This window comes from Empidonax traillii, unplaced genomic scaffold (assembly GCF_003031625.1).
Source record: "Empidonax traillii isolate 1590-97213 ecotype Southwest subspecies unplaced genomic scaffold, ASM303162v1 scaffold377:size560545, whole genome shotgun sequence".
Lineage (NCBI taxonomy): Eukaryota > Metazoa > Chordata > Aves > Passeriformes > Tyrannidae > Empidonax > Empidonax traillii.
Genome location: NW_020955570.1, coordinates 254523 through 269402, shown reverse-complemented (window position 1 = coordinate 269402; position 14880 = coordinate 254523). Strand labels below are relative to the sequence as shown.

General features: G+C 40.6%; 1 protein-coding gene across 4 annotated transcripts in view; it reads left to right on the top strand.

The window, feature by feature from the left end:
* The window catches only part of FYN (FYN proto-oncogene, Src family tyrosine kinase), an 83127-nt gene extending 69206 nt beyond the window's left edge, over window positions 1-13921 (top strand). For all 4 annotated transcript variants that reach the window (XM_027893041.1, XM_027893042.1, XM_027893040.1 and 1 more), the window contains 2 exons: window positions 1681-1812; window positions 10987-13921. In XM_027893041.1, the coding sequence (XP_027748842.1) occupies window positions 1681-1812; window positions 10987-11195 (341 nt within the window). In that variant the 3' untranslated portion in view covers window positions 11196-13921. The remainder of the gene's footprint in view (window positions 1-1680; window positions 1813-10986) is intronic.
* The last annotated feature ends 959 nt before the right edge of the window (window positions 13922-14880 follow it).

Sequence of the window (14880 nt, the reverse complement as noted above, 5' to 3'; positions counted from 1 at the left end):
GTTCAAGTGATGGCAGCTACCGCTCAGAGAACTCAGACATCACAACCAAGGCAACTTTTAAGAGAAGATGAAGTTCTACAAATTTTGAGTCTGCTAAACTAAGACTGGTCACACAAAGAAGTGTAAGTCAGGGAGACTGAGACCAAAGTCAAGCACCCAAATTTTAGTTCCTGCCTACACACCAACCAATGAAATTACAAAAGAGGCAGAATTTAAAAAGTGGATAGGCATCCAAAAATCCTCCAGCACCTTTGCAAATCTAATTACTGGTGTGCTGATGCTAAACTAGACTTAAGTTCCTGACTTCAGGCATTAGGGATTTGAAACTTTGTCTTGCATCTTTTAGTTTAGCAGGACTTACTCGAGCAATTGCAGTTTTGCTTAGAAAAAGAAATGTATTTGTTTCTGAGTAATAGTCTCTCTTAAGATCATTTATGTGTAGAGCAGAAAAAATTTTAGCACATCAAAGTTTTACTAAGTAAGGAGATGAGAAAATTACCATGTTTACTTTTCATTCTGAGTCACATCAAATTGGGCTGTATAGCTGAAGATATGGGACATTTAGCACTGGGTGTGATGGCAGAACAGTATCAGCAGGGAACTCTAAACAGTGCCATAAGTTCACTCCCTGAGAGTGATTTGTCCACATTGTTACACTTTCCACACTCCTCCTGAAAGCTACGGGAACTTTATGAGAGGGTGGTGGGAAGTCAAAGTCAGTCTGTTTCCAAATTCAAGAGTGTTTGTCACTAGGGATCAGCAATAAGCAATGCAACTCTTTTGCCTGTATGTTAATACAAGGCACCAGGGAAATGTCTGCATATTTTTTCGTACATACTAGGAGTTAATTATTACCACAAGACTTTTCTTTAAAGTCATACTGAAAATATTTTCCCTAAGAAAACAGCAAATGATTGGAAAAGCAAATAAATCAGTGTTTAAAGGCTTGTTATCTTACTACCCTTGCCGCAACTGGCTCCTGCAAGCTCTGATGATGGATGAACACATTAGAACTGCACGTATTTAAGGCACTACAGGCTTTTCAGTGCCAGGAGCTTAAAGTACATTGTCAAGTTATAAATCACAGGTCAAAGTTGTGCCTTGACATCGTGCACTCCAAGCAACTCGAATGGCAGTATTATTTTTAAGTCCTTGCATGTTTCTAATGAAATATTAGGTTTGGTTTTAATTTATGTTTTCACCATGTTTGTCTGTTTGCATTTTGCTCAGCTTGAGCAGGGAAACTAGGAGGTACATTTCCAAATATATCTCATTTCTGCTTATACGTGCTAACTGTGTTTGACTTGCAAGTATCTCAGGGAGATGTTAATTTAAAACATTTTAGGAGAAAGAATTTCTATTACATTGGGCTCATTTGTTTTTAAAAACTGTTTGTGTGGTTTTTTTATTTATTTTACAAAATTTCAAACTGGAATTAAAATGTCTTCCTAGTCTTCTCTTGGGATATGGGACAAACACACCCCTTCCCTGCTTAGTCTTTCCTTGTGCCCTCTGTGTTCCACCTGCCTGTCCTCTCTGACCGGACTCCATGGAGCTTTTTTTTAACACTTAACTGCAGCTCTTTCTACCTGCACATGTTGCAGAACACAAAAGTCACCTGTGAACTGGTACTTTGATTCTCTCTCTATTCTGGTTAAGACTCATGTATTCTTTCATTAGGTGCAAAATTTCCCATTAAATGGACGGCGCCAGAAGCAGCACTGTATGGAAGGTTCACAATAAAGTCAGATGTGTGGTCTTTTGGGATCCTACTGACAGAGCTGGTAACAAAAGGGAGAGTGCCATACCCAGGTAAGAAAACAGTCCTACTTCACTTGGGAAAAGGAATGGGAATGAGCCACATGCTTAAACTGGAACATTTGTTTATATTCACTGAGCTCAAATGAGGATGGTTATAATGCATAAGTTCTGTGTATGCTTGGAAGCAGCTCTGACTGAAAACTGCTGTGCAATGGTCATGATAAAAATGACAAGGGGACAATTCAACATATTAATTTCTAATACTGTGGTTGTTCTCAATTCAATTAATATAATTTCTAGACAACTAGTGGAAGCAACGTAGAATGACTACATTCTGGAGCAAATAGCTCTCCATACCATTGCGTTCACTTTAAGATATCAACAGGCCTCCCAGAGAGGCCTTACTCCATGTGTTCTGTCAGTCTGGTTCTCTGCAAGGTTTGATGACTGTCTAAATGTCTGGTATTACCAAATCTCTTTTTTATAAACTCCTAAATTTCAGTCCTTGCTTTTGAGATGGATGGAAAGGAAAGAAAATAATTCTGCAGTATGCAGGCCAGAGCTCATGGCAGGGTCACAGCGGGGCCAGATTCTCTGCATGGGGGAACTGGAGGCCCCATGGCTCTTTGTTGAAACCCTGCCAAGTATCCAACGGATTAAGATTTGTAGGAGGGGTGATTGGATCTGCTTATGCAGAAAGAGCTTTTCATTCTGTTGCCCCCCTGAAGATTGTAGGCATTCAGGTGAAAAGGAGAGGGGTGAGGTGAAAGCCGTCCATTACATGGAAAAGAATTCAATCCCTTTATTTTCTCATCAGCACAGATACTAACAACAGGGGATGCCCTGCATCTAAAGATGTATATAGACGCATCTTTACTCTTTTTATTAAAAAAAAAAAATAAAATAAAAACCATCTCTAACTACTCAACTGTATGGCCATGTGCACTGCAGGTGAATTAATAGAAAGTGCCCTACAGCAGTTTCGATGTTCCAGCCTGTGCTGTGATTGACCAGTCAGTTCCATATATCAAATTGAGCAGGAGAAGCATCAAAGTGGAGTTCTGTTTATCCTGTGGTATCTCATGCCACTTCAGAATCCTGAACTCTGCAAGACTAATGCCCCAGACTTTTACAGGGAATGTCAACTTTGCTAGCACCGAACATCCAGTAACTGATATCTGGGTAGAGAATATGGGGACTGAAAGGCATCTCATGATCAGAAGTGAATTTTGGCTTGATTAGCAGAGGGCAGTTTAGCAAAGCTGTGACGGGGACCACAAAATGAGGTAACAGAAAACAAGATGACATGTTTCTATGGGAGGCATGAGTCCCCCTGTAGAGTTAAGGTGATTTTTTTTTCCCTGTGCTCTGTATTGGTGGGGCAAAGATGCTTAGTGACTTAACCATCTGCCTTGTCACATGCATGAGCACAAACAGACACACGCACACACGCAGGGAAAATACCATTTAAACAAGAAAATGACAATCTAAGCCCCATGTTTGTAGCTGAACACAGTGTTGGCTGTGGATGTCTGCACTTCACAGATGTTCCTTTCCCTCCCCAAAGGAAAAAAGTCCACTGGATCTGCATTTAAGTGCTTGCAATATATAACTTCTTGTGGGAGTCATGACAGTAATCTCAGGCATGGGCTGTGTCCTGAAATTCTGGACAGTTTTATTATGTGGCAGTTTGAGCACATCAAAGACAACCGGCAGCATCTCTCCTCTTTTAGCACGGTCCTCCCCCTTCATTCCTCACTGCATAAAGCCCTTACACACCAAAAGTCCCTCCAGCTCACTCTCCCCCACCTGCACTGGGAAGACATGAAGTAGCTGGAAGCAATTTTTTGTGTGTTACATATCACAAAGTCAGCAATTTTCTGGACGATCATGTACTGCCTTGGTTACACACTGCCTGTGCTCTATGCCAGGGCCATTCCTCCCTGTGGGGACTCCAAGATTGCTCATCCAGGAGGCCTTAACCATTCCCATGGCCACCATCACTCCCCTCAGTGAGTGGACTAGTTTTAGTCAGTTTTACCTAAGGGCAGCTTCTGTTTTACATTTGAATTTCCAAAGTCTTTACAGATTTCAATCCAGTCTCGGTCCCCAGACTCTAACTGGGAAAGCTTTTATAGGCTGAGGCAACAGTGGAGAGGAACTGAAGCCTTCTCAGAAGGTTCTGTCTTTGCATGTGGGCTGAAAAGAGGGCTCGGACTTCCCAAAGTGACAAAGGCCTCCTGAGGTCTGTAGAAAAGACTATCTTCCCCTGACATAGAAAGGACCATCCATCTTCTGCTTCATGCTGGGAAGAGGAAGGACCTCACAGAAGGACAAAGTTTCATGAATACATGTCCCTGTCTGAGGCACGGAGTAGCGTTCAGATGCACCCACAGGGCTCTTTCTGCCACCGTGGCATGGCTTGCACAAGGAGGAAAAGATGGGATTTCAATCATCCTGAGAAGCAAGACATCTTCACTCAAGTAGACAACTTCTAGGTGACAGAATGCAATCTGTTGGCACTGCCAGCCGCTTCTGCACCCAAGTTGTGTGGATTTACAAGCTCTGAAAAGCATCAGCCTTGAAACAAAGAGGGTCATGGAACTGTCACTGCTGTAACATCCAATTTCTGAAACAGATGTGGGCATGTTGTCCTGATGTTCCTGCTTACAACGTGTAGCACGCTGGGGGTGGGGAAGTGGGGAGAGGCCCTCAGACAAAGGGATTGCTCTCTTGCTTGACAAGCTCTTAATGCCTGGAGGGATTATTTATAGCACACACCCTAGTTCTAGTGTGGTACCCATGCCCCAAGGGCACTGTACCTCATGCCTTCCAGAGCCTGGAACCAGGCATTGTTTTAAACCTGTGTAGAAGGAGAGATAAGCACAATGAGGAGGACAGAAGGAGAAAGTAGGCAGTTTATTGGAGGGGAACACAATGGGTAGAACAAAACTTGGTGTGCTTTGTCCCCCAGTTTTAAAGCAGTTCCTGTCGTGATGCCCCATTTTGGAAGAGAGGTTGGAGCAGTGGTGAGATATACAAGCAGTAAAGATTTTGCTGGCTGAGATGAAGATCAGGCTAGAGTTCATAATCAAGTTTTGCCCCAGGCCCTATAGCTCCCACAAGCAAGACCAACTTTTTGACAGGTGTCCTTCATATTTCAACTAAGCCTGTTTCCCTGTTAATGGTCATAAGGGACCACTATGATAACTAATTTATGTGCGAGGTTTTATGCTTTCCTATTCTTTTCACAGGGCAGCAGATTGAAATAAGCAACTTTCACAGTCTTTTTGGGCATTGAGGTTCTATCCATTATTACAGTGGGGAAATAAATAATAGACATGGGCAGAGGAGGAACCAAGTTTAAAAAAGTAGTTGGTTTGTCGACCTTTTTCAATGTCTGTTTCTTTCCCTTTGACAAATGCCCTTTGGATTTTAGTTTGGGAGTTTTTTGTTTTGTTTTTTAATGGAGTTTAAGAGTAGGAGGTTGAATTTCTCTAACAGTAGTCAGAGAATGTGTGGGGTTTTAACATGCTGCCTTTTGGATAACTAAAAATCTCAGCCGCACAGAACAAGCACCTCTGAACTTGCCCCTTCTGCTTTCTGCTGCACTTGTCACATCAAGAGCATTTACATTTTATGTCTATTGTGACAGCCACCATGGTGCTATCCACATTGCTGCCTCTGGCCAAGCAGGTTTTTGAGCCTGGGCTCCAAGCAGCCCTGCAGTCTCTGGGGAGCCGTGTTCAGCCTCCATATCTCTGGGGAAAGCTGGGCCACAAGTGCCAGAGAGCACATAGTGCCCAAGCTTGAGGCCAAATATGTATCAGGGAGCCAGCATGTGTGTGTGTGTAGCATCACTATGGGTGGCAGATGAGGAGCTGAGAAAGATGTATACTCAGCACGCAGCATAGATAAGCTCAGGTGGGTTTCCTCGTAAGCAGGAAAGCTCCAGTCACAAATGCCGTAGCATCTATTACACCAGGCAAATAATAACTTATTTTAAAAAGCAAAACCAAAATAGAGAACAGATATTGACAGTCTAGCTTTGTGGGTGCTTTGAGGGTGAGGAAATGCTGGGGGTCTTCAGGCTTTAATTTCTAAATGAAGTGGTATGACTTCTAGATTTTTAAAACTTTTTACTACTTTTCCACAGAAAACTACGTTTGCATTGTACTCAGTAAGAACAGCATTGTGCTTCAAAGGTTGTCTTCCCTTAGGAGCAGCTTTCCTGTTCCCTTCAGTGCACTGTATTAGTTTGATCATTGGTCTGAAAGCATGCAGTGGATCTGGAAGGAGCATCATTCTTAGCCTAGCAGAAGAAAGCAAGAATAAAGGGGTTTAAAACCATCACTCTCCTCACTGGACTTCACATGGCCCAAAGTAGTCTATATAGCTCATTAGCTTTGTATGTGGGGACTCTGCCTAGTTACAGTAACGTTTCTGGTCTTCTGGAAGAGCAGCATTGCCCAGATCTGTGCTATTTGCACCTCTGCTGTGCTCCATCTAACCAAGCTGCTCAGAGCACTTCAAAGCACTTCCCAGTGTTTTCTGTAGCCACAAATGGAAACTTCACATCCTCTTTTGTGTCACAGTAACTCCTAAAGAAACTCTGAAAGCCACTGTAACTTTAAGTTATTGCGTTTCTATGAAAAGCCAAGCAGTATTGAGTTTCTGTCCCCAGTCCATACAGGCAGTAGATTTTTATTGTATTGTGCATTAAAGTGGCCATATACTGTGGCATTTTAAGATTATTGGAGGTTTCACTAATGAAGCTGGATGGTGGGAGGTTATTTGATTTTTGGTCTTCTCAGAGAATTAAAAGGCTAATGGAAAAGTTTTGGAAGCAGGATGTTTTCTTCTTGGACCAAACTGTAATTCTAGAAACATGATGAGCATAAACTGGTTTTTCACAGATTTGTAGAATTAATAGAATAGTTTGGATTAGAAGGGACCTTTCAAGAGTTAACTAGTCCAATCCACCTGCAACAAGCAGGGACATCTTCAGCTAGATCAGGTTACTCAGAGCCCCATCCAACCTGGCCTTGAACATTCACAGGCTTGGGGGCATCCATGACCTCTCCAGGCAACTTGATCCTCACCACCCTCACTGTAAAAAAACTTTTTTCTTATATATAATCTAAATCAAATCCCTTCATTTTAAAACCATTACCACTTGCCCTGCTGCAAGAGCGCCTGCTAAAAATGTTGTTCCCATCATTCTTATAGGCCCCCTTCAAGCACTGAAAGGCCACAATAAGGTCTCCCTGGATCCTTCCCTTTTCTAGGCTGAACAATCCTGATTTTCTCACCCATTTCTCGTAGGAGAGATGCTCCAGACCTCTCATCATCTTTGTGGACCTTCTCTGGGTTTGTTTCAACAGGTCAATGTCCTTACTGTGCTGAGAACCCCAGAGCTGGATGCAGTACTCCATGTGGGGTCTCACCAGAGCAGAGTAGAGGGGCAGAATCACCTCCCTCAACCTGCTGGCCATGGTGCTTTTGATGCAGCCCAGGACACAGTTGGCTTTCTGGGCTGCAAGCGCACATTGCTGATTCATGTCCAGCCTCTCATCCACCAGCACCCCCAAGTCCTTCTCAGCAGGGCTGCTCTCAATCTATTCACCCTCCAGCCTGTATTGGTATTGGGGATTGCCCCAACCCAGGTGAAATAGCTGTAGTTAACGGAAGAATATTGCTAAGTGTTTTATTCCACAGATTTAGGGATTTTAGGATAAACTTTTAAGAGGTCTAGAAGCATAGTGCAAGCAGAATGTCATTTATTATTTACTAAGAGTTGAAACTCTTGGGGATTCATTAGGAGAGAGGAGTTGTAAAGACTGCTCAGATATTCTCTGTGTGGTGTTAGAAGTGCAGATATGACAGGCTCCTGCTATCAAAAGAGAAACACTAAAACTTGCAGCATAAGATTAGTGAATCTACAGAATAAGTTTGTAAACATCATTAGACCTCTTAAGAGGTAAAATGTGTACCTGAAGCACTGCTATTTTTATAAGTCTGAAAAATAATCCAGTAGATTTAGGGGAAAAAAAGTCTTTGAAACTTCTTTTTTAAATTATCAGCACATGTCAAAAACAACAGAATTTCTTTGGCAAATCCTAGGTGCTTCAGCCCTTGCTGGATATATGAATTTCAGTGAGGAACATGAGGATTACTTGGTTTAGTTTCATATCTGGGTTTTACTGTGAGGGAAGGGAAAAGAGAAAGGAAAAGAAGGGCATTTTCCTGGATTAAACCATGATGAGAAAACCTGTCTTGACTCACTTTCCAGGGACGAGAAGAAATTACTGTGATTTCAGACAGCAATGTCTCTTTCATGTTCTTTTTTCTATCGTTTTGTTAAACAAAGGGAAGTGAAGAGCTGTTTATGTTTTCCCTCCCCCCTCTGTTTCCTCAGGGTTTTTCTTCCAGCACACAGTTCCTTATCAGGTTTCAGAGTGTGCTTTGCAGCACTGAGTAAAGCACTGGGTAAAAATACCAAACATTTGATATCTTAAAACAACAAATCAGTTGGGAAGAAGCTTTTCTGCTGCTGTTGCTTCCAACCATGTTGTACTTAAAGGCATATTGCAAAATAAAAACAAAGAATGCAGTTTGCTAGTATTTTTAGGTGTATGCAATAGATGAGGTACTGGTAACAGTTATTTTCATAGCCATTAATATGTAAAGGAAGCAAAGCACAGGAGAAGTTCTTACCCCAAAATATGAGGTAATTCAGCTGATTCAAAGACAAGGATATGAAAAAAGGGTGCAGATTTTTGTTCAAAACACAAATTTATAAAACTAATAGGGAGAATACACTGTGAAAAAAATGCCAGTGTTTTTTCTTGTAGCCTCTTGAAACCAGCAAGGCCAGAAGGTTTGGGTTGATGCTGCCTTGAGTTGGTGATGAGTAACAGACCACTAGTGTTGTCTTGTAATTTAATGAAAAAGTAAAATACCTTTGAAGATGTTCTTGTTGGATAGTGAAGAATACCCAAATATTTGCTCAGTGTGTGGCAAGCTTTTCTGGTTTGCTGTGAGCCTCTGTGACCTAACAACATTGTTTTGGAGACAATAATAGACAAGAGCCTCAACTCTACGCAGGATCTGATGTCTGCAGAGAACAGTTATCACTCTATATTCATCATTTTGAAGTCCTAACCATGGTCTACTTTAGATGCCATACAAACTGTTTGCTCCTACTTACAAACATTTAACACCAAAAATACAGTGGGTGTTAGATGATAAATGAAACACAAGAAACCAGTGCTAAAGTGTTGGTCTACAGGTTAGGAAATAGTGTAGATCAGTAATCTAACCTTTCTTTTTGCAATTATCACTGCTAAAGACCAAATCCAAGGATTTGCACCATGCAGACACTCACTCTCCCTGCCCCCACCAAGGTGGCATGAGGAGGAGAATTGGATTAAAGGTATAACCTTTTCTTCTACCTTGATAGGGTAATATCCTCCTGCTGATATCCGTCCAAGAGGTTGAGATAAAAATAGTTAATAATTGAAATAAAGTAAAATATATTAATAATTTTAATGAAAGTGAAAAAGAGAGGCATAAAAGTCGAGGAAAACAAGTGATGCACAATAGAGTTTCTCCCAGCTTCTTGTGCACCTCCTCACTGGCAGAGCATGAGAAACTGAAAAGTCCTTGACTTAGGATAAACACTACTTATCAACAACTAAAACATCTGTGTTTATCAATATTATTCTCATACTAAATCCAAAACACAGCACTGTACCAGCTACTAGGAAGAAAATTAACTCTATCCCAGCCAAAACCAGACATTTCCACTAGTCAAAGTGTAGAGGAGACAAATGAATCTGTATCAAAGAAGGTGGTTGATTTATTCCTAACAAATAAGTTTATAAAAAATATGAAGTAGAGAGAATTCCCTGTGTCCTGAAGGTGGGACAAGCAAATTCTTAAAGAGGACAACCTGAAAGAAGAAAGTGGAAGATTCATAGGGAAGGATGATGTCATGGAAGCCAGGGAGAGGATAAGCTAACAGAAAGTGCAACATCAAGGTGCTGATTTCTAGATTTGGTCATGGAGAAACTTAAGTGTGTCTGCTGGTTCTCCTGCAGAGCTACCTGGCAGGACCCACTAAGTCAGGGGAGTGAAGCCTACCAATATTTTTCAGCAGAGGACTGGGGCAAGGCTTGCCAAATGTCAAGCCACAAAGCCTGCAGTCAGCATGCGTGCTTCTGTGAAACACCTCTGCATGCCTGCAGTGCCAATCTTACCTTTGGTACTGTTAAAAAGCCAAAGGAATTACTGGAAAAGATATGTAAACTAAAGCTGAGGTTGACTGCAATTAATGTTTGGTGAAAAGCATCTCAGCAAAGGAATCGAGGGTTGAAGGGATTGCATAGAAAAGATAGTGTAGCAAAGGGCCTGGCCTGCCTCTTAGAGACAAGCAAGATAAGCCACCATCCCTGGAGGTATTTAAAAGACTAGAAGTGGCACTTAGGGATGTCGTTTAGTGGTGGACTTGGCAGTGTTAGGTTAACAATTGGACTTGATGATCTTAAGGGTCTTTTCCAACCTAAATGTTTCTGTGATTCTGTGACAGTAATGTAACTTTTTACCTTTTTTTGAGAGAGAACTGTGGTTCTGCAGTGGAGCTGTTTTGCTTGGCATTTGACTTGTCTTCTGAGCAACGTTGCTCTATTCTAGGTTGGGATGGAACAGTGGAATATGATAGAAACAATATTAACCAGCTCACATGGAGAGAGGGCAAATCAGCAGCAATAAGCTTCTGAACTGACATTGAGGGCGATGCTGCTGGACATTCCTGGCAGCCCGGAGTGGCAGAGTTTGTCTTGAAGTCCCTGCAGCATGACCTTACGGAATGATTCCAGAAAGGCCCACACTCGGTGTGAGGGTTTCAAAAATTCATCCTCATTTCTCTAATTTTGAATTTTCTATTTGCTGCAATGGATTTATTTTCCTTAAGAATTTCACATAATATATTTCACAGCTACTGCTGTAGAAGAGGGAAAGCACCAAATCCTGCCCATTGTGAGTAAGCCAAGAGGGTAACCATGGGAGCAGCATTTTGCTCATGACTGGATCCTAAAACCATCTACTGAGAAAGAAAATAATAAACAAAAGAAATTAGTATGATTGAGAAAACCACATGTAGATATAATTATACTTGGGTTCATTTTCCTGTAATTTAACTGTGCATTTGTATGCCCTTTACAGGCATGAATAACCGTGAAGTCTTGGAGCAAGTAGAACGAGGTTATCGGATGCCATGTCCTCAGGACTGTCCCATCTCCTTGCACGAGCTTATGATTCACTGCTGGAAAAAAGACCCAGAGGAGCGTCCAACTTTTGAATATTTACAGGGTTTTCTTGAAGACTACTTCACTGCAACAGAACCCCAGTACCAGCCCGGTGACAACCTGTAAATCCCTGGTTTTCAGACACTGTCATGAATTACCAGGTGTTTCTCAACCCTGTCCCACCTGACCTTTACCTTCCAACTCTGTGATCAGCTTCTCCAGAGTGCAGCATCTTCCAGCACCTCAGTGCACAGGAGGGGCTGAAGCTGAGAACTTCCGCAGCCCTTGCCTATGACCACTTGTCCTAATAATCTGAATGTCCTGGATGAAAAGGAGAAAAACACTTGTTTTTTTCTTAATCAAAGACTCCAAAACTGCATTGTATTGATGTTATGTAAACTGCAAAACCTCTGTTCATTGTAAATAGTAACTCAGTGCCAATAACTGATCCTAGTGCTTTCCTTTTTTTAAAACGCAAAACCTATGTGATTTTAACTAGTCTTCTCCTGATTCAACTAAAAGTATTATTTTCCAGAAGTGGCCTCTTTGTCTAAAACATTTTTTTTCACGTTTTAACAAATAAAAAAATCAGGACAGGTGTTTGGTTTTTTGCTTTTTTTATATATAAAATATATATAATATATATACATACCTGTACATACAGTATATGGGTGCTATTGCAAAGGAAACTCATTTGGAATTGAATGAATCCTGCTGCAGCAGTACCCAGAAAGCGATAATTTTACTGCAGACATGAAAACACTGGTGGGATTCTGAAAGCCAGTGATCTAATTTTTGGCTTTTGCCAAGCATGATTTTTTTAAATTGGATTGCACTTTTTGTTTATGATTATGTACCTGTAGATGGTTGTAACTTTGCTCTTTCAGGAATCATGTGCTGTATTTACAGTAATGTTTCCAATGTTTGACAAGTGTGTGATGATTTGTTCTTGAAATTAAAACAAACATATTTAAAGCAAGAAAACTACACCATCACCGTTTGAACTGGAAATTGAAACTGCAAGGACTTCTTGTATCAAAACATGTATACTGAAATGTTTCAAAAAGATTTATTAAGCAGTGTAACCGCATTCAGATGGTCTTAAAATCATAGCATTTTAGCCACGTCCCCCTGCTAAATTGTTGGTCATGCAACTAGGATTTTTCTGTTTTATGTGTAACATTTTTTCATTGTAAAATACGTGTGTTAAATGTCCTGTACTGCTAATGAAATTACTTTCTCTGTGTCTGCAAGTTCTCCAGTGGAATTACTATGCACTTCTTTACATTTCATGGGGGATGCACAGAACAAAGTATTACCTTTTCAGTTGTCTGTACCAGCCTTGAAATACTTACGTTTAACCAAAAAACAAACAAAAAAAAAATATTCCTTTCTATTTCTATTGAGTTTTTAATACTGAGTTGCAAATTTTAAAGTCTTAATTACATTTTGTTATGGTTTATTTGCAAGTTTACATTTTAAAACTGTTTAACTTTCTTAATTTAGTAATTAAAAAAAGAGCATTTTACATTTGGACAGTTGTTTTTTTGTTTAAACTGTGGAGATAATGGTGGAGATGAGATTAAAAACTTTTCAAGAAGGGGTGTCATGCCATTTGAGGCATCATATTTCATAGGAGTATGCAGACCAGTTACCTATGGGACATGATTTTCCAAATTACTAAGTCAGTATGTTTTTAAACAACTGGAGTTCAACTGTAAGAAAGATGACTGAATGCACAGCTAGTCTCTCATTTTTCTGTTCTACAAACAGTTTGTTCTTTATTAGTTCTGTTGCATTTAACGTGACTACTTTTACATTTACAAGTGTTGCAGGAAAAGATTTTCTATGCCTTGTATTGCTGTTATCGCTTTAAAAGATTGCGGCCGAGTAAGACTTCCCAACATTTGAAACTCTTTTTTTAAATTATTTAATACTTAGATTCTGAATTTGTATTCTGAAGATTCACACATTTTCTAAAGAGAAACTTTCTCCATTAGTGAAAACTAACCCAATAATGAATTGAGATTCAGAGAACAAATTGTCGTTGTTTTAATATTTTCTATACAAAACTTTGACTGAAAATCCTCTTGCAAAGGAGGCTTCCACACTTAGCCTTTCTCAAAGTGTGAATTTATACGGCAATGTTGCTTGTTACTGGATTTCCATGATAAATTAGTTAACGTTTTACATGTAGAGTCTATGAGCAATGTTATGTACATGAGATATTCGATGTTGCTGTACCTGTAGCTGCGGAGTACTGAAGAGGCCATGATTCTTGTCGGACTTTTAGCTTCCTCGTAGTACTTACAAAGCAAGTCGTGGCCCTCTTTTTTTTTTCCCCACAGCTACCCCCCTGCCTTAACACATCCTCCACGGAACTGAGGACTCCATAGTAACTCAGCGGGCTGGCGAAGCCAAAACGTCACCGACTCAGCCCAGTGCTCGGTGGCGCAGCATGGCCATTCTGCCAAGTTCCTTAGCAGCCTTTGCTATGCCACAAATTTGAGTGCAGTTTCCATCTGTAATGCGGGATGAGCCTAAAACATTAGTTTGCCTATGTTTCTCATCGGAAGTAAGACTCAGATGGGGCATTGTTGGGGTTTTATGGCCTTTATTTCTGATTCTTTGGGTTTGCTGTTCCTTGTATTGCATTCGGTCTATGAGTACCATGTTGGTCTCTGCCGGATCTCTGCCTGCAGCTGGCTTGTGTGCAGACTGGTGCCACTGTTGAGTGGCAAATCCAGACCATTTCTCATCAGTAGCTCTTCTGCTTCTTTTTATTAATGTTGGGAGTTTTGTTGTTTGGGTTTTTTAATCTCTCAAATAAAAACATTAGCAAAAAATTTAAACAAGGTTGTTAGCATTTTTGCTATAAATTAATAAAAGCCTTTTCTGAACACTGTGTATACACCACAAATAGCTGTGTGGTGACTGTAAAGTTGAATTTATGAGACTAAGAATTTCCTGTTCCCTCCAATAATTTTTTAATGCAAGGCTAATAAATTCCATCCAGATAAATACAAGTGGCCAAATGCTCCCACCCACTGCCCACCTGACTCCCAGCTGATCCACAGTGAGGTGGTGAAGTTCCAGAAGAGGTCTTTCAGAAGACCTCCCAGCAGCTGAAAGGACTCCGTGGGGTGACACAGGCATCTCTAGGCCAAGTTTAATTCAACACCATCCCCAAGAAAAATGGCAGGCAGAAATGCAACACTGCCGCCAAAGGGACAGCTACTACAATTATTACTATATTTCCGTGGGAAGGAAATGATGTGAGACTTGGTGGTCTTTGAAAAAGACCAACATTTGTCAAAGGCACTAACACAGTATTCTTTGGCTTATGTAAACAGTGCTCGACTTAGTTCTATGTGATGCTCTGGTTTTGATTTAATTACCATTGTAGAACAAACAAAGTCAATACAAAACAGAAAAGTGATTAACTGCTAAAATTACAAGAATAATCACAAATGGAAAATCTGTCTCCAGTGTGAGTGTTTCTCCTGAAGCCTCTAGACTGGAAAGGACTACCTGCAGATCAAGAAGGCAGATTGTAAATGTACTTGACCTTGCCACGTAACTTCAAGGTGAGTAGAAAGTTGCTCAGATTTATTTTAATATGCACCATCCTTTTCTCAAGCTCTGCAATAAAAATGCAGTACATTAATGAATGCAACCATATTGTACCCAAGAGGTTTAAGAGCCTCACACGAGGCTGAGCCCAAGCATGCAAGAGCTATTAGGAGATATACAGTAGCTCCTCTTCTAAAGTGTAGACAATATTCATTCATCAAAGAAGTCTTTTCCTGTC